Source organism: Silurus meridionalis, chromosome 25 (assembly GCF_014805685.1).
Source record: "Silurus meridionalis isolate SWU-2019-XX chromosome 25, ASM1480568v1, whole genome shotgun sequence".
Lineage (NCBI taxonomy): Eukaryota > Metazoa > Chordata > Actinopteri > Siluriformes > Siluridae > Silurus > Silurus meridionalis.
This window is the reverse complement of record NC_060908.1, coordinates 15,892,501-15,911,922: the sequence shown is the minus strand read 5'-3', so window position 1 is coordinate 15,911,922 and position 19,422 is coordinate 15,892,501. Positions and strand designations below refer to the sequence as shown.

Sequence of the window (19,422 nt, the reverse complement as noted above, 5' to 3'; positions counted from 1 at the left end):
ACTTTATATATCATTTTTTTTCAAAATGTGTAAAATATATAATCATAAAATTAATTAAATTAAACTGAACCGTGACATAAAACTAAGATAATTACCGAAACCTACATTAACACCTACATATATATGAATCACAACCCCAAACTTTGGACATAACTTTTCTAGGGATTTCAACTTTTTGGATCTTCTCCATGACATTGTTAGTTACACCAGAAGAAAATAAATAAATAAATAAATCCGCTGAACTCTGTACACAGCATTGAGACGTGACACGTGACACGATCACTGGAAACAAAGAAAAAAAGGACGTTGTGTAACATCTATTTATTACCACCATAGTATGAGAAATTTGGAAAATACAAAGATCAGCTTATTTAAATTTCTGAATAAGAAAAAATAAACAGGAACATGAGGTTATACACTTGTATCACGACAGAGCCAGAGAATCTACACGAAGAGAGAGAGAGAGAGAGAGAGAGAGAACACACTCCATAAAACTAAACGTGACGATTTTTCTTTTTGCTACAGTTTTCCTTTAACAATTGGCGATTTGTGTAAGAAAAGAAAAGAAAAAACACACGGGTGGGTTTGGGGTGCGGGGTTTGGAGGGGGGGGGGGTGTAGGAGGCAGGGACTTCAGAGGAGATTGAGGGACATGTGAAGAACATGAAAGTGAAAATGAGAGGCTGGTTTAGAGCGCCCCCCTGTGGCTGCCTGAAAAGTTAGAACAGGAGGAGCAGGATCGGCGATCACCGAGGACGAAAAAATAAAATAAAAAATCATAATTATAATGAACAAACAAACTAATATTTCTCGTTCAAATTTTTTGTCGTTTTGTTTTTTTTAAATCCCATAACAGTGGTAAAACAACTCATGACTATGCATCATAGAAAAAAAAAGAAGAAAAAAAAAAACCCACCAACAATAATAGTAATCATCAATATTATAAGTAACAACTTTAGAACCAATAGATGCTGGTTTGCAGTTGAATACGATTTCTGCTTTGCTGATCCTCAACACACACACACACTTAATCAGACACACCAAGATAAACATGTGGGTGCACACGCAATTAACAGGGCTACAGGGTAGGTATGTGAAGGTAATTAGTAATTTTAAGGGGGGGGGGGGTAATTTAAAGAGGTGGAAAAGGGGGTAAGTGAAGGTGGTCTGGGGCAGTTTTAGTAGCACCCTGCTGTGGAAGTTGCCGCTCCCCTTAAGCAGACTAACCCCAGAATCCACCTTCGCCTATGTATGTGTGTTCAATCCCCAAGCTTGGCAAGGGTGGACCTCGTTTACGCTCCGACTCTTATACGCTGTGGAAGTGTGCATGCGTGTGTGTGTGTGTGTGTGTGTGTGTGTGTGTGTGATCAGAAGCGTCTGTTACATGCACATACAGGTACCCTACGCGTCAGTGAGACAGCACTAGCAGACTGAAACACATTGGCCTCCCCGTCGCAGATATTCTAAACTCTACCAAGAAAGAAGGGGAGAGACGAGTGGAGAAACAGAGAGATAGACAAAGAGAGAGAGAGAGAGGAAAAAAGACAGAAAGGATGGAAGGAGCAGGACAACGGGTGTCTAGGCGCGCTCTCCGCGGATACGGCGCGCCAGCTGGATGTCTTTGGGCATGATGGTGACACGCTTGGCGTGGATGGCACACAGGTTGGTGTCCTCGAAAAGACCCACCAGGTACGCCTCGCTGGCCTCCTGCATTCACACACACACACACACACACACGTGGATCAGAACATAATGTGGTGACATCGCCGATATTCCAATTGTATATATGGTTCCTTTATCTTCATCCTTCTCTTCAAAATACCCCCAAAAACCCCAGAAAGATTTCCAGAACCATGAGTAAATAAATATTTATTCATTTAATACTGAAAGAGACACATTGACTAAAATCATCTTATATTTCCTAAACACACACACACACCTGCAGGGCTCCGATGGCGGCACTCTGGAAGCGCAGATCCGTTTTGAAGTCCTGAGCGATCTCTCTCACCAGACGCTGGAAGGGCAGCTTACGGATCAGCAGCTCGGTGGACTTCTGGTACCGACGGATCTCACGCAGAGCCACAGTACCGGGCCTGGACACACACAGGGTTTTATTTATAATTTTTTTTAAACACAGTGCTTTAAGATCAATTAAGAAGAACATTATTTAATTGAATCCCGAGGGAAAGTCGGTGTGACACCTGTATCGGTGAGGTTTCTTCACTCCTCCAGTAGAGGGCGCACTCTTTCGAGCTGCTTTAGTGGCCAGCTGCTTGCGAGGAGCTTTGCCTCCTGTAGACTTACGGGCGGTTTGCTTGGTACGGGCCATGCTTCCTCAATCTGCTGCAGGGAAAAAAGAACAAGCCGAGTCGATACCGAGCAGAACAAAGTGTGAATAAATACTCCATTAAAACACCTGAGCATTTACAAAGCAATAAAATCAATAATAAATACTAATAAAAATGATTCAAATATCGATATACGATAAACATATACGAAAATATATAGAGTATTGTTTTATTGTAAATTATATATAATAATATAATAAAACAAAAATTATTGTTACAGAATATATTTAGATTAGTTTATACACTACATATAATGATAATAATAAAAAAAATCGTTATTATATTAGTTTTATATATATATATAATTTATACTACTACAAATAAATTAACTAATATTCTATAATGTAGATGATAGAATTATAAACAATTAAACAATATTATCATATTATTTAAATTATTCAATATGTAAGTTCACGTGCGCACGGTTTCCGGTCCCATCCTCTATTTTTAGGCAACTTCCTGTCGCAAGCGCAGAAGTTTACGACTGCAGAAAAACAAAACAAAACCAAACCAAACAAAAAAAAGCAACAAACCAGAACGAACCAATCAGCGCGGCCCGGACGCGCCCGTAAGCCAATCGGAAAGCTGTGCATTCTATCAGGGTCCTCCGAGCCAATGAAACCTTACGAGCTCGGTGATCCAACCAATCAGCGTGCGCGCTGGGATGTTGCGGGGGCAGTTCGTCGTCTGCTGGTCCCCGCCCACTACCGCAAGATTATGGCCGCGATTCGAATAGCAGCTGTAAGCGGGGAGCCCGAGTCGAAGCGCAGCCGAGCACCGCGCGCAACTTTCGGCAGGGAAAAACACCGAATCTGCGCCGCGAACCGACTCAAACACCTCGCGGACGGTGACTAGACACCCCCGCGCAGCACGGTGGCCGGTTAAACCGAGCTTCCCGGCACTATTTCGGGGCGAATAAGCGAAGTAAAGACGGGCGCGTTTTAGAAAAGCGGGTTTTTTTTTTTCTTCTTCCCTCCGACGACACGGAAAAGGAGAGAGAGAGACCTGGTTTCCTCTCAGCGCTTTTCCTTCTTCTCTTTTCGCTCTTTTTTCTCGCTCAAAATCAAAACAATTTCGCCCAAAAGTTCGACGAAACCGTGAAAAAGTGCTTCGGGAGCAGTTTAGTGAGCAGTCCGAGCACTTACCTCGGGCGAACGTGTTGAATTCGGCGCAGTGAAAATGTGTACAGAGCTTTGCCTGGCACTCGCACTGTTTACTATCGCACACAATGGGAACCGAGCGGCCAGCGGCAAAATGGCCGCCACGTCAATCACACCTCACTTTCCCACAATGCACCTCATTCCACTGCCGAGCTTAGCCGAGCTAGCCGACATTTTTACCACATTTTAACAACAAATATCCAAAATATCCACTTTTACTTCCACATGAATCAGACCTAAAACATATCTATAACGTTTGGTGTCACATATTTTAACGCTTTAAAAACCTCGCCATTACTTTTCTTTTACATTTCCTGTCAGCACAATATGTAATAATGCTAAGCTAATCTTCTTTCCCGCTTTCTGATCGACTTCAATTGTGTATAAAATGTTAAAACTATTTTTGAGCACAATGTTTATCGTAATTTATCACACAAATCTAAAGAAGTGATTTTTTAGTGTTCCAACACGAAGTCGCTAGTAAAAGTGTCTAAATTCATCATTAAAGTCATTTTGTTCTTCCCAATATACTGTGGTTTTTTTTTTATATTCAAAGTACTAAATATTCAATATTTATAATATAATAATAAATAATGATCCAAAATCCAATAATATAATCCAAATTTACTCTTTAATAATGAATAAAATATTCAAAATAGGAAGCTAATCGTCGACGGCGATGTGTAACGACGGCCTGACGTACAGGCGAAGTTGCTCATTTTCTGTGTTTTATTTATCTTTTATCAAAACGTGAGACAATTATTAATTTTTGACTAATTAAACAATATAAGTTTTTTCGTAATCCACTATGTTTGTGTTGCAAATGTTCATTAAATAATTTCGTGCCCATGATCACCCATGTTATAGTAGCTATCAACAGTAGTTTCCTCACGATCCTCTTTTCGTTTTCTTATTTTCCCTCAAAAACTATTATTCTTTTTCTTTGTTTTCACCACAAACCTTTTTTTCTTTTTCTTTGTATTTACCACAAACCTTTTTCTTTTTTTCTTTGTATTTACCACAAACCTTTTTCTTTTTTTCTTTGTTTTCACCACAAACCGTTTTCTTGGTTTTTCTTTACAAACTTCTTTTTCTTTCTTTTGGTTTCCCCTACAAACCTCTTTTCTTTTCCTTGGTTTTCCTCACAAAATGCTTTTCTTTTTGCTTGTAGTACATAAACTGACATTTCTATTCTATAAACTTAAATTTACAGCTTTCCCTTTGACCATTCCCAAGCACTGACACTGGAGACTCCTTCCATAAAATGTTAACAAAGGTTGTCGTTGACTTTCTTTTGTCATTCGTGTATATAAAAACAATTCTTGTATGATAATTAATGTCAGAATTTATTTTCGAGGCAAATACGACTGCATATATAAGGATCTATATTATTTGCTGTATAGCTTTGTGTAGCACTTAACCATTTATTTAAAAAAACTTCGATAGATAAGGCTAATGCAAAAGTTGAAGTTTATCACTTAATATAAACAGCATTTATACAGCAGCAAAGTGTTTAATTTGATTTAGTAAATAATGAGATATCAAACTTTGTATTCCTTTGTAGTTATGTACATATACAGTATATATTACTTTTTTTTTTTTTTTTTTTACAAACTTTTTTGTTTCATTCATATTATATCAATATCTACGTCAGTATTTAGATCCCAAAGAACTCACCATTACTATGTAAATTTATCATAAACATTACATATAAATGTAAGTTTCTAAATCACTTTAGTTGTGAGTTGTTTTTGGGGTGGATAAGGGTGTAGGTGAAGGTGGTCTCGAGCATCTGTGCAAATACAGGTACCCTATACTTCAGTGAGACAGCACTAGTAGACGGAAACACATTGGCCTCCACGTCACAGATATTCTAATCTCTACCAAGAAAGAATGGATGATGAATGGAGAGACATAGTATAAAGACAGAAAGAATGGAAGGAGTAGGGTGAAGTGTTCTCTGGAAACGCCGTGCCAGCTGGATGTCTTTGTGCATTATGGTATGCATGGATGTAACACAGGATGGAGTCCTCAAAAATACCCACTGGATCCATTTAGCTGGCCTCCAGCATTCATACACACCCATGTATTAGAACACAATATGTTGCAATATCTCTTATTTTGTAATAAATGCACTGAATAAAAAAGATCCACTCTGCAGTCAGTGATTTTGAAGACTGTCCTCTTGGACCAAGTACCTACTGTATAACTTGCATTGTAGCAGCTATAAAGGTTGTTGGCTCTCCATCAGTTTGTTAACTCTGCACTTCCTCTCAGTATGCCGACTCATCATTCTTGCTGATGAGACCCACCATGGTCATCCCATTAGCAAACATATCCTTTGTTTTGAGCTGTGTATTGCTGTACAGATTTGAACAGAGTCCTGGGGGCCAAAGTTCTCAGTGTGGTAGTGTTGAAGATGCTTTTCCTGATCCAGACAGATGTCTCCCATTCAGGTAGGCTTTTGAAACACTTCATGGTGATTGGGGAGAACAATGTCCAGCTGTTCTGCACTCCCTCTGAGCACTCTGTCAGGAATTTTACCTTATTTGGCAGCTTTCCATGGATTGACTTTGCAAAGGGTTGAGTTTTTCTCATGGTAAAACACAGCACCAAGTCATTAGGAGGAGGGGTGGTCTATCTTGTTGCCATGGCGTTCTGTTTTTCAAACTGAGACTGTTAGCTTGGATGATGGCTTGCTCTACCACATGTGGCGTGTAGTTGGAGTGTAAATTGAGGAAGTTGATTTACTTGCAGATGTCATCGATGTACTTGCAGATGTAACCTGTTACTGCCAATTGCAGCTTCTTTGAACATATGCCAGTTGGTTTGCTCAAAAGTGTCTTGTAAAACAGAGATGTTTCTGCTGGTCAGGGTAAAAATGCTTCAGAACCTGTTCGGAGCATCTGATGAGTGGTCTTTATGCTGGCATTATCATAATATGGCCGATATAAAGACACATCTTTTTATGTAGTTGCTTGGATTGTGGTGGTCCATGTTTTTTTCTTCTGATGGTTAGAAAACTTTGGAAACTATAGAGACCATACTGATACGCATATCTCTGATGGCAGCAATCTGAAAGTGCATATCCATTCTGAAGTCCTGAGTGATCTCTCACCAGCCAGCGCAATGACAGCTTACTGATCAGCAGCATTTCAGACTTGTGGTACTGACAAATCTCTTGCATACATGAGTTTTTTTTTTAGATGACCAATTATAAAAAATAAATAGACAGACGCTGCTCAGACACCTGACAGGTTTCTGTAGTGAGTTGGTTGTTAGAAAGAATGCACATCAAATACCAAGTATTAAAAAGAGCATTTTTCGTCACGCCATGGTTAATGTGTGTTGATGAAAAATCTATCCAGTACGATCGAACACAATCAGAAACAACCGATCCATATCAGCACAAAAAAGTGCTCTGGGCAGCGTTCTTTCAACCTCAGGGAAGTTCTGTGCTCAGCAGATTGCTGGCACACAGATCAGATTCTTTCTGTGAAGAATTTTTTTCAAACATGTAGTCGTAAAGGCAAAAATGTCATACACTTAAATTATAAATGCTTTGGGATCAATGAAGAAAATTTCGAATTGAATCTCCAGGTAAAGTCGGTGTGGCACCTGTATCGGTGACGTTTCTTCACTCTTCCAGTAGAGGGCGCACTCTTACATGCCAGCTGGCTTACCAGGAGCTTTGCCTCCTGTAGACTTATGGGCCATGCTTCCTCAATCTGCTGCAGGGGAAAAAGGACAAACCAAGTCTTTTTTTCTCCAGATCAGACCCGGGTTATAATATAATATAATATAATTTACGTAAATATCTTTTTATGTAAACATAAATGCGGATTCTGGTCCAATTCAATCAGTGGAAACTGAACCTATAAGGATATTTTAGCATAAGGAGCTCCCTGATGATTTTGCTGTGTGAAAGATGTGCAATATATGTATAGGCACAAACATTTTTTTTTGTGTAATGGGTTTATTGCAAGGCCTTCAGTCCTTGACCTGGGGACAGTAGCCAGGCAGGGGACATCGTAAATTATGTAGGAGGAAGCAGAAGGAATAAAATTTACATTTAGGATAACATACATACATTTGGGATCAAATCTAACCACTAGTTGGTTGGCTCTCTGGACATTTAACTGGACATCACCCGACTCCAACTTTCTACATGACTGCCTTGTTTTCATAGAGATTCAGCTCAGAGTTCACCTGGTTTTGTGCCGACAGAATATTATTGAGCATATTGTGTGTTTGACCTTCATCAATTTCTCCACACCTTCACCACATGCTTCAAATTTAAGTGCAGTACATAACTAAGTAATACAGGGGGCACTGTGTTCTTTTGCAAAAAGTAATATATCGGTAGTAAGTGACTGAATCTCTCTCTCTCTCTCTCCTCTCTCTCTCTCTATCTCTCTCTCTCTCTCTCTCTCTCGCTCCCTCTTTCTTTCTCAGACTGTGTGCTTACAAGTTTTTCATTTGTCGATCAGTCTTGTGTCTTTATTTTCACAAGGTGGAGACATGATTCACTGTTATAAGGATCACCCTTGCTAACCTTCCGTCTATACATCTATATATTCTGTGAGATGTAACGTTCAAAAAGGTCAATCTGTTTTTCAGCAAATCACGACTCGGATTCAGAGCAGTAGCAATTCCGTGTTATAATCCGTGTTCATGCCTCTATAAGCAGTAACTTAAAAAAAAAAAAAAAAAATTTATAATAATAAAATGCATTGTGTGTATATTTTTAGTCAAACCAATGCAGTTTCTACCTCAACCCTGAAAAATCACCCTATTAGCATGAACAGGTCAACGCTATAGATTTATTTATGCAGTGCGTGACCTTCGGGCTTTCAAAGCCTGTAATGGATAATCAAAGTCGAAAGGCTTTAACCTTAGGACCTTTGTTTTACTTGATAATGCCTCTTATCCTTTCAGTCACTGCAGGAGAAATCGCTTTATCTTCATTGGATATTTCTCAGTATGAAAAGTGAAACCTAGACGTTTTTATTTTCTTTATAGGAATAGAAGAAAATTTGAGAAGTAATCAGAATGTAGGAAAATGTTGCATTTGTGGTTTGTAAATCTAACTAGGGTTTAGGGTTTAAGACTGAGGTAAGGATTAGATGTTCATAGGGGAAGGATTGGGGTAAGTGGTTGGTTAGCGTATGGGATTCAAGGTACATATTGTGCTACATACTGTGTACAAAACATTTAGAGTGATTTGTGCAGGAGGCACTTTGAAAATATCCACGACTTGAAAAAGCTTGCAACTCTTTAAAGTCTGCAATTTCGGAATTAATCAGTCTGGACACGCCTTATTTCAACGGCCAATCACAGGCTTGGTGTTCATCCAGCGAGAAAAGTTTCTGCATTTCATCCACGAGGCTTGATTTCAAATTGGATGTTAGCAATACAAAAATAGCCTGACTTACGAAAAAGAACCCATCATGATCAGAAATCCATTTCACAGTTTTATAGTAAATAAAAAAAATATTTAGGGATATAAAGTTTGTATTAAATGCTAGCAGTAAGCAGTTGCTCTTTGATTTTTACGGCAGACGTACGATAATCAGGCAATTCCTCAAAAACGCCTCGACCAATCACAGGTCTAGAATCAATCAAATCCACAGTTACCAACCAACCAATGTAATTTCTTTTAACACAATTCTGTATTCAGAGTGAGTTTGAATTCAATCACCAATTTACCTGTGGTTTTCAGTAAACAATCAAATATTTCACTTACTCTCAGCTAGAATTGTACACAAATGTGACTGTTTTGTAGGAAACATCACAGACCTGACATTGATATGCAAAGAAACAGGTGTTAGCGCACGCACAGACCTCCAATGTGTTTTATTTTTGGAGATATTTCTACCTGTGCTTGATAGATTGTGCTCCTGTGTCTTCCTCAGATCCAGTGCCAGTGCTAAAGGTCAGCCAGGTGTCACCACGAGGTAGCAAATAGGCCCCTAGCCACAGAGTGACAGCTTGAATTATTTATTTCGTGCCACACCCTGTTTTATTTTTAATTTGTATTTTGTGGCCACAGATGGAGGGAAGAACGGAAAAATGTATCGCAGCATGAGATCCACGAGTCACTGTTTGCATCGCTGGTGCTAACGATACGCTGTATGGACAAAAGTAATGACTTTTCTCTGTGGTTCATATATGGTTCTTCCCCAGTGCTAGCACGAACTTGGAGGCACATAACTGTATTGTTGTCTTTGGATGTGCTAGCATGAAATGTTCCTCTCACTTCAACTTGGATACCCAAACCTGCACCAGCATGACACTGCCCCTGTGCACAAAGCCAGCTCCATTGAGAACTGCTTTCCATGGTTTGGAAGTGTGTGAAAGATCTCCTGCTATAAAGCTCCAACCCTGATGAACAACTGTGGTATGACTTTTTCACCCAAGCCTTCTCACATCGTCTGACTTTAGTAACAAACTTGTGGCTAAATAAATCTCCACACAAATCTCCAGAAAAATCTTGTGGAACATCAATCCCAGAAAAATGGAGGCTATTATAATGATTTGGTTTCAAAATGTTGTGTTTGTTTGTAGCAAACCGGGTGTTAGCTTGCATAGCCATGTGATAGTTTTAGGTAGTCCTGAACATTTATTTCACTGAAACTGAGTCAAGAAGGAGAAATATATTGCAGTAATCTGATTTTAGGAACTCAATAAGAGTATTGTAAGGTATAATTTGGAAACGCACACATACAAACACATGCAGAAACGCACATAAACAACAAGTCAAGTCAAGTTTATTTCTATTGCGCTTTTCACAACAGACATTGTCTCAAAGCAGCTTTACAGAAATCAACAGTGAAGGTGAATGGTGTGTGTTTGTCCCTGATGAGCAGCCGTGGTGACTGTGGCAAGCAAAAACTTCCTTAGATGTTATGAGGAAGAAACCATGAGAGGAACCAGACTCAAAAGGGGAACCTCATCCTCATTTGGGTGACATCAAGAGTTTGATTATAGTCTTTATACAATACAGAACACTGGAGAGTGAGAACTAACATGATTACTGGAGTGTGTGATTATGAGTGATGTTCTTTCTACAGTCTTATACAGTCTATATGGTTATAAAACTAGAAGCTACTAAGCATATCATAAAATAGCTCAACATTTGCGATCATCACAGATCCAACACCAGCTTCTCCATGCCAGAGCCTTTAAACAACACTAGAAGCACTTAAGAAAAATATATACAAAATTAGTTTTTTGGAAAAATAGCCATTATAGTTAACGATTTTAACATTATATTTTATAGAATTAAACATTAAACACTATAATGTTTAATTATAATGAAACACACCTAATGGCAATCAGCAACAAGAATATATACAGGCTTATATCACACACACACACACACACACACACACACACACACACACACACACACACACACACACACACACACACACATACACACACACAAACACACACATACAGACCACTGTTAGTGGTTTCCTATTACTTGGTCTCTTAAATCACGAAACCTTTCAAATGTGACGAAACACAAAGTACCACAACGAGGCACAAAACATCAATTCCTTTTGTTCGGAGGAACGAAGAAACACCATTTTCTAGCTTTGTATCTTGGGTTGTGCTGGTGTTGGAAAAAGAAGAAACTGTACAAACAGAAAATACACACACACACACACACACACACACACACACACACACACACACACACACACACACACACACACAAGATTAATACAGTTGGTGCTACATAAAACAAAACACAGCTACAGAACACAGAGCTAAGGACTAAAATAAGTTGTCTGAGTCACATAAAGTGCACTTAAATAAAACAATAGTGGAACCTATTCATCATGATCCTGGGACCCTCTGTCCCAGGAACCATTTCAATTCATGCTATCTGTTCTTTTGACACATTTATGACTCCTGACAAATCACCCATCAAGAGCAAGATCTTTTGTTCTTATTAATGCTTGTGCTGGTTCTAATCCCACATTAATGTACATTTACAGCATTTGGGGGACACCATTACCCAGTGCGGCTTAATATTTATTTAATACAGATAATGAAACTTACAATCTTCTGATCAGAAGTCTAACATCTAAATCTAACCACTAAGCTCCCCCCATTCCCTCACTAATTCCCTCAGGAATCACTTACTGTGAATATACTGAAGGTTAAAAGCTAAAAAGCACCGTCGTACAAATGCATTTTTTAATTACATTTGTGTCCTTGTTCATGACCTCTGTTTTTCAAAACCATCTTGTACTGATGAGGTGCTGAACAAATCAATGAATGAACTATTTTGGTGAGCAGCCTCTACATTTTCAGGAGTTTTTTAAGGAAGGTCGGTGCAAATCTTAGAAACTGTATGGACCCTACATGAGAAATCACATAGAAGTCTGCACATACAGTAAAACCAGGAGCTGTGAACTGACAACCTATCAATAGTTTAACAACAAACTGCTTATATGTTTTTGATTAGATAAATCCTTCAAAAATCCAGAGTTAGAAACCTTTTTGTGTTGCATTACATTCAGAAGAGAGGTTTGAATAAAGCTTTACCTTGTGGTACTGCTGCAGTGTTAGAACTCAGTGTGGTATTGGATATTAGAGCACCACCTGCACAGAACAAAAACATATACAGCTTGATAAATCTAGTGAAATTCCTGAACATTTGAAACATCACGGCTAGATTACGGAACAATGCTGAAACATAATAAAAACCTCACCTGGTGCTGCTGTGGGATTATGTCTTGCCGTGGCTTCTGCTGTAAAGTGAAAACGCAGCTGCATTTCATAACAACTCAAGCAAAAAGAATCTTATAAAAAATGTGTATTTATTTAGATGTTGAGTCAAATAAGCAGTTTGACATTTTTTAACTAAATTTGACAAAACTTTACCTGGTTGTGCTGGTAAGTCGTTGTTTCTCAATGAGGTTTTGTCTGTAAGGAAGTACAGAGCTACAATAAAATACAGAACTTCCAGTACAAATCAGGGCAGAATTTAAGATTTAACTACCCATATATATGTTGAACAGCTAAACAGAACCTTTATTTTATACATTTTTCTTCATGCAGAGTGGTTATTATTATTATTATTAATAATTATTAAATTATTAAAAATGTATGGAACACCTAGTCATGGATTATCTCTGATTTGCATAACTGATATAATTGTATTGCGTAACTGATCACTAGAAGATTATTGAATAAAACTCTAAAACATTTTACCTTGTTGTGCTGGTGTGGGATTTCTCTGGGTTGGATTTTCTATAATAATTACAAAAAAATAAAAAAGAATATACATATTTATATGTGGTATATATTTTATATATACTATTTTATAGTATATAGTGTATTTTACAACTCTGGGACATAATGCAGTTGTTACCTGATTGTGGCGCTGATTCTTTTCCTGCCGTGGTTGTTGCTGTAATAATAAAAGTGGGTAAACATGATTGAATGACTCAAGTGTAAAAGGATTTCATCATAGAAAGATTCGTGCAGAACTTGAGCTATAAAGTGCAGTAAAAAAGCGTTATTAATAAACATTTACAAAATGTACATATCCTATAAATTACCCACATGAAACTATGAGCCAAAAAGATTTAATGTTCAAATGTAACAGGTTTCATAATGATCGAGGAAGCAATAGATGCTCATTCCCTACATTAACACCACCTTGCCATAAATATTTGTGTGTTGTTTATTCATTATATTCTTGCATAATCCCTATTTGTTCAATTCACAGGGAAAATTCCTTGTATTCGGAGTAACACTCATTTTTTCGCAAAATAGCACTTGATCCTGCACAGCCCATACTGTTACAACCCAATGAAACCTAAAGAAACTTAATGAAAATTGCAGAAATCATGTGTGCAGGACTGTTGATTTTTCTCAAACTTTAATTTTGCCCAAAAAAGTGACCAAAGCTACTGGATGCCTGAAGCGATTTCAGTATTAAATCCGCATTAGTTTACTTTTCTGAATGCAGGACTTCTCTGAATACATTTGGACTGACTCAAAACTCAAAACTTACCCACTTCTACTTGGTTTCCTTGTGCTGATGTTGTTGCTGCTGCTGCTGCAATGTCTACATAGCCATTATCTGTCCAGTAAACACAGTAAAAATAGATTGAACAATCCACATGCACTATTTCTTTACATGTAAACGGTTGTTAGGCAATAATTACAATACATTTACGGCATTTAGCACATGCCCTTATCCAGAAAAACTTACAATTATCTCATTTTTATGGGTTTGAGGGCCTTGCTGAAGGGTCCAGGAGGTGGTGCTGGGATTTGAACTCATGACCTTCCAATCATAAATCCAACATCTTACCCACTGTGCTACCACTTCCCACCTAAATGTATAAATAGTATATGATGTAGTAATAATAAATCCTCACCTCGTAGTGTCGTCGAATCTGCACTTTCCGTGGGTTTCACTGTAATCGTTTAATATATTTGTTAATAAATCATTTTTAGGAATTGCATAATGAACTAAATATACGTTTAAATCACACTTTAATCTCATGTTAATATCGTAACAAATATGTGTGTATGTTGGAATTCGTCCAAACCCTGCATATTATTATGCAACTTAATTCTAAAGATATTGAACATTGTAAAATAATTTCATTATGATCTGTCTGAATGCTCGAGTTTACTTTAGCTCTAATATTATATATAGTGAGCCACAAACGTTGGATTAGAAAAACGAACATGATCTATAAAACATGTACATTAATAATTAATAAAGCAAAAGACAGCAAACGTTGGAAACTATACCGAAAACATTCTTTTGCTAAAAAAGATTCTCTTAAATACACACCTTGACAAACTCCTACATGATGAATAATTGTAACTGTCTCATTGACCTCCTGAGGTGGCAGGACGCACCGGAGCCCCTCGTCGCACGTTCCAATTAAACCGTACAGACCTCCACAGAGCTCCCCCTGTTGCTTAGCGCACAAGTAGCAGCAACCGTACTGACCGAGAACTTTACCGCCCTGACAGTCCTGCTCTGGACACGTGACGAAAGGACAAAATGAGAGTGGACTAACCGAGCTGGTCATCGTTACCAACACCACCAAGAACAAGGATAACACCTGAACTTTGAGGCACATCTTTAACAAGTTGAATTCAGCCTTTTGGTCATCAGCTAACGAATGAACGTGAATGAACGCAGTTTTGGTGATGTAGCTTTTTATATACAACCCACAGGACACAGGAATTTACACGGGTTTGTGCAGGGTTGGGGGGGACTTGTTTTTTCTAGAATGCATGTCCTTGTCTTTAGATTTCCTCCTCTTATGTAATGCGATTTTTTTTATGTAATTTTTTTTAAACAGAATCAGAATCAGATAGAAAAAAAAAATGAAATAGTACAAAGGCACTGCCAGGACTGAACCTGCCCCAAATCTACAGACCTAATTCTTTTTCCTTTATGACTAAAACTGTCCCAAATCCACAGACCTACTTTTTTTTTTTGTACCTGGACCTGTCCCAAATCGATTCCTTTTAATTCAAAACCGCAACAGTTTTATTGTTAGGCTTCACACCTTGTGATTTATGCTATTTCTATGTATCCGCATTCTTGGTGTGCATTCTGTGCCTGGAGGTTATATGCTTTTCTTCATTTTTTGGATTCCTTATGCGCTATCTATACAGAAATCTGCAGATGACCTGTGATACCTTCCGTGTTCTGGTATTTAACGGACCACCTGACAGAACGCTCCACGTTCCTGCTCGTGCTGCGATTTCTGATTTGTATTTGGTCTACTGTAGGTATTTGGGGTAGACTGTATTTGTTGGCTACATGATATGGATGAACGTTAGTGGACACCTGATCGTAAGATTAGTATGCGCTTCTTTTGAACACCCCATTCCACATTTAGTTCCCATTTACTCTTATAATAACTTTTGTAACTCTTTTTTTTTTTGTGGATTTTTGTGGAAATTTGTGGCTATTCATTCAGCCATAAAGAAGGGTGTTAGTAAAGTCAGGTCCTGATGAAGGTGAGGTGAGGGGGCCTGGGGTGCAGTCAGCATTTAGATTCATCCCAAAGGTGTTCAATAGAGTTGGAGCTCTACAGCAGGCCACTCAGTATCTTCCAGTCCAACTCATGGAAAGCAGACCTGATATTTCTGTCTATTCAGTGTATGATTAGCCCATAAACTTTAATTCCATTCACTGGAACTAAGAAACCCAATCACCGTTCCAGCAAGACAATGCTACTGTGTACAAAGCCAGATCCATGAACACATGGTTGTAGGTTGGACTAGAAGATCCTCAAATATCCTGCACAGACCTCTTTAACACCAGACTTGCCTGTATAAAGAAATGCCTGGTGGGTTCTTTGTTCATTAAAATCTGTTTTATACTTACTTACATCCACTTTGGTGGGAATTCATTTCTAAATTCATTTGAGTTTTTATTTCAATTCATTTGAATCAAATTGAATTAATGATTAGTTATGATACATGTGTATTGCCAAAGGAAGTGCAATAAAGATTAATGCAAAAACAGAATAAAATAAAATGACATAAAAATAGCCAGATATGTAAAAGCGTTCCAGTGAGTCCAGAAAACTAACATAGCATTTATAAAAAAATTTCACAGGTGAAGTGAACGAGTAGGTTACATATTACTCTCAATAATTTTTTAACCGCAAACACCATTCATCAGGATCATTCAGAACTATGAAATGTAATTGATTTTTGCTCTAATTATGGCAGCAACATCCAAATAGACTCGTACTGAGACCAAACGGTTGTGCAAACAAGAACTTGTGATCTGTTGAGCAGCTATAACAATGGAAATATGAGTATTCAAATTCATTCATTGTAGCTTTAATGTAAAGTATTTAAATTAGGTAGTAAATTGTATTGATCCTTTGCTTTGTATCCTTTAACCTTATCAGGCTCATAACAGGAGAAGATTTTGAGCTGTTTGATATCCACAAGAGAAGAGAATTTTTTTGTGAATTTTTGGTACAAAAAAACCAAAAGATTCAACAAAAATGATAATTTTGTCACAGCCTTCTTTGCTCATATTTTCCAAGGGTGAAAACATTATTATTATTATTAATAATTTATTATTAGAATATTATTATATGATATTAATATAATTTCAGAAGCAAGCAGAAAGAAAGGGAAATGCAAAACCAGGAGAAATAAAATGAAATGAAACAAAAAATATCAAACAGATATGTGAAAGCCAGTCCAGCAGGAAAACAAACACCTTGTTTATTTAGACATGTGGCAGGTAAAGTAGGTTACGTATTAATCGGAATACATTTCAAACACTTTATAGCATTGTTTCATTCAGACCCATAAAGTTAATCTATAAATTTGCTATAAAAAGGGTAATAAATTTACTAAAGCTTACAGTAATGCACTGTTCCTGTAAATTCTTTACTCCAAACTAGTAAAATTTTTAGAGTTAATGCTGTCCGTGTAAAACCTGACAGGCTTTTGTTAGTCTTTAGTAGCAGTTTTCGATGGAACATGCAAAAGGTTTAAAAGAAGTTGATGTGGTGTTCATTAAGAGTGTGTGTTGGTGTTTGAGGGTCTTGAGAAGTTGTGGGTTTGTTGCACAGTCTGGTTTTGAATGCTTGGAAGCTTTGGTTCCTTTTAGACCAATCAGCAGCAGGGTGAGTTGTTTGTGCGAGGGATGAATGGGGTCTTCTACAATTCCAGAACAAGGTACACACATTTGGACAATATTTCACCTTAGATTAAATATTCTGTTGTCCTCCAGTCAGTGCAGACGTTTTTTTTTAATTTGTATTTTATTTCTATTACACAGAGAAAGAGAAAGTAAACCAAGCATGCACTTTGTAAATTTTTTTTTTTTACAAGGTGTGGATTGATTGCTATGCCTCTGTGTTGTTTGGAATTTTTAATTCTCTTTTGATTTCTGTCAGTAACTTTACATTGCCCACTTTCTTACTCACTTTTTTTCCACAAAAAAACATTTTCACTAAACACTGAGTGCCCTCTAAAAGTCAAAGTACTAAACCTCCAGAAATTTCCAGCATGTTCAGCTACTTTCAGGAACCATTTTGCCTCTCAATATATGCACATTTTAACAAAGGTTTCGACTGATGTATTAAGATTCTTTGTTTTGGTTACAAGAGTTAAACTTGAGTGGAAGGCACTTCCTCTTCATAGGTTCTTCCTAATAATTTCTATCAAAAGCAATTTCTTTCTATCAAAAGAAATTTTCCATAATTTCGCCTTCATTTCTATAAAATATTCCCAAATTCCATAACGATCATCAGTAAAATTCTAAATATTAGAAATGCACTTTATTTGTTACTCTTTTATTTCTTGCTTAACACCAGGCTTGAAAGAAAAACCCTGAAAGAACGAATGATGTATTTCTGATCCTTGTCAGTTGTCTGTGTAAATTCTGGTGCTGAATGAAGTGAGAAAAAGATCACCATCATTTCCTCATTGATAGCGTGATCTCAATTCAGATATGGAGACACTTTCCAGCAAATCCATCAAGGAAATTAGCGTGTTCTTTATTTAGAACTTTCGCAGAGAAGTTGGTTACCTTGTGGTCTGTGATAAATTCCCACAAACCCATTGAGAGTCCTTTAGAAATCTGTGATCTGTGTTATAAGACAGTGAATTTAATTTCAGCTTAATGGATGTTCGAACTGAGTTTCCCAAATAACGCTGACGTGGGAAATTTAAATGTAAATAAAATATTCAGCAGTTTACAGAATTTGATGAAGTTTCACATATGTGATATTTATTGGTACGACATGTAATTGTGGATGTGTACTGGCAGGACGAGTGCAAAGGAATAGTAATGCAATAGAAAATAAATCATTTTAAATGTAAAAATGTATATAAAATAAAAGAATTACAAATAAAATAAAATATGAATTTAATGAAATATATATTATATAAAATATTATTAGATTAAAAAAATTAATAAATTTGGCCGAAGTATTTCCACGAAGGAAAAATGGGTATTTTGCTTATTTAGACAGTTCACAGGTAAACTAGTAGGTTAGGTTTCAGTTTAAATAATTTCTTGATGGAAAATACCAGAATTTCATTAGAATCCTTTGAACTATGAAATGTGATCTTTCCTCTTGTAAGCAGCTTATGAATGTAAACATGTGAGTCATTTCTGACCTCGTTATCGCTTTGATTTAAAGAATTGATGTTGCTTAATAATGATATGAGCTGAGCTGAAGGTTGAGGGTTGTACTCAAGGATTTGCTCAACCATCAAAGTTTTTCAGTGCTGAGATTTGATGACATGACTTTCATTCGTAACTCAAAGCCTTTAGCACTAAACCACCACAAGCAACAATTGTTTAGATTGTGATGAATCAAACTTGAAGTAGAAGACCCAAACCTATTCCAGCATGATGATGCCCCTGTGCACAAAGCCAGCTACATGAAGATCTGCATTACATGGGTTGGAAGTGTGTGGAAGATCTTAAGTGGCCTGTTATAGAGCACTGACCTCAACCCTACTGAACAACACTGAGATGAATATGAATGCTGATTGCACCCTCCACATTTCCCCACCTACATCAGTTCCTGACTTTACCTACACCCTTGTGGCTGAATGAAGCTCCACAAATCTCCACAAGCACACTCAAAAAGCTAGTGGAACCTCTTCCCAGAAGAGCAAATACGGGTGAAATGTGGAATGTTATGTCCAAAAGGAGTATAACAATATTATAGTCAGGTGTTCACAATCTATGTGTAGTGTATGTCAACAGGAGTTTTTAAATTGTTAACAATTTAATTGTAGAAAATACAAGAAAATCACCGGATCCAGATGTTTGCGGGAGTTGGTTTGGAACTTTCTGGTAGGACGTGTGTGGGCTGTGGAGACAAAGATGCCAGTTATCTGGGTTTAAAAATAAAGTTTTCTTGT

At 37.4% G+C, this 19,422-nt stretch overlaps 1 protein-coding gene across 2 annotated transcripts; it reads right to left on the bottom strand.

The window, feature by feature from the left end:
• Nucleotides 1–306: 306 nt before the first annotated feature.
• h3f3c (H3 histone, family 3C) lies at nt 307–3,642 on the bottom strand. Of its 2 annotated transcripts, none has more exons than XM_046839541.1 (4): nt 3,493–3,642; nt 2,201–2,342; nt 1,939–2,092; nt 307–1,706 (listed from the first exon to the last, which is right to left on the bottom strand). In XM_046839541.1, exons 2-4 carry the CDS (start codon nt 2,326–2,328, stop codon nt 1,578–1,580), a joined length of 411 nt encoding a protein of 136 aa, XP_046695497.1. In that variant the 5' UTR covers nt 2,329–2,342; nt 3,493–3,642; the 3' UTR covers nt 307–1,577. The 2 variants fall into 2 exon arrangements, with proteins under 2 accessions (XP_046695497.1, XP_046695498.1); XM_046839542.1 differs by having other exon boundaries at nt 2,201–2,339; nt 3,493–3,622.
• Between the last annotated feature and the right edge of the window lie 15,780 nt (nt 3,643–19,422).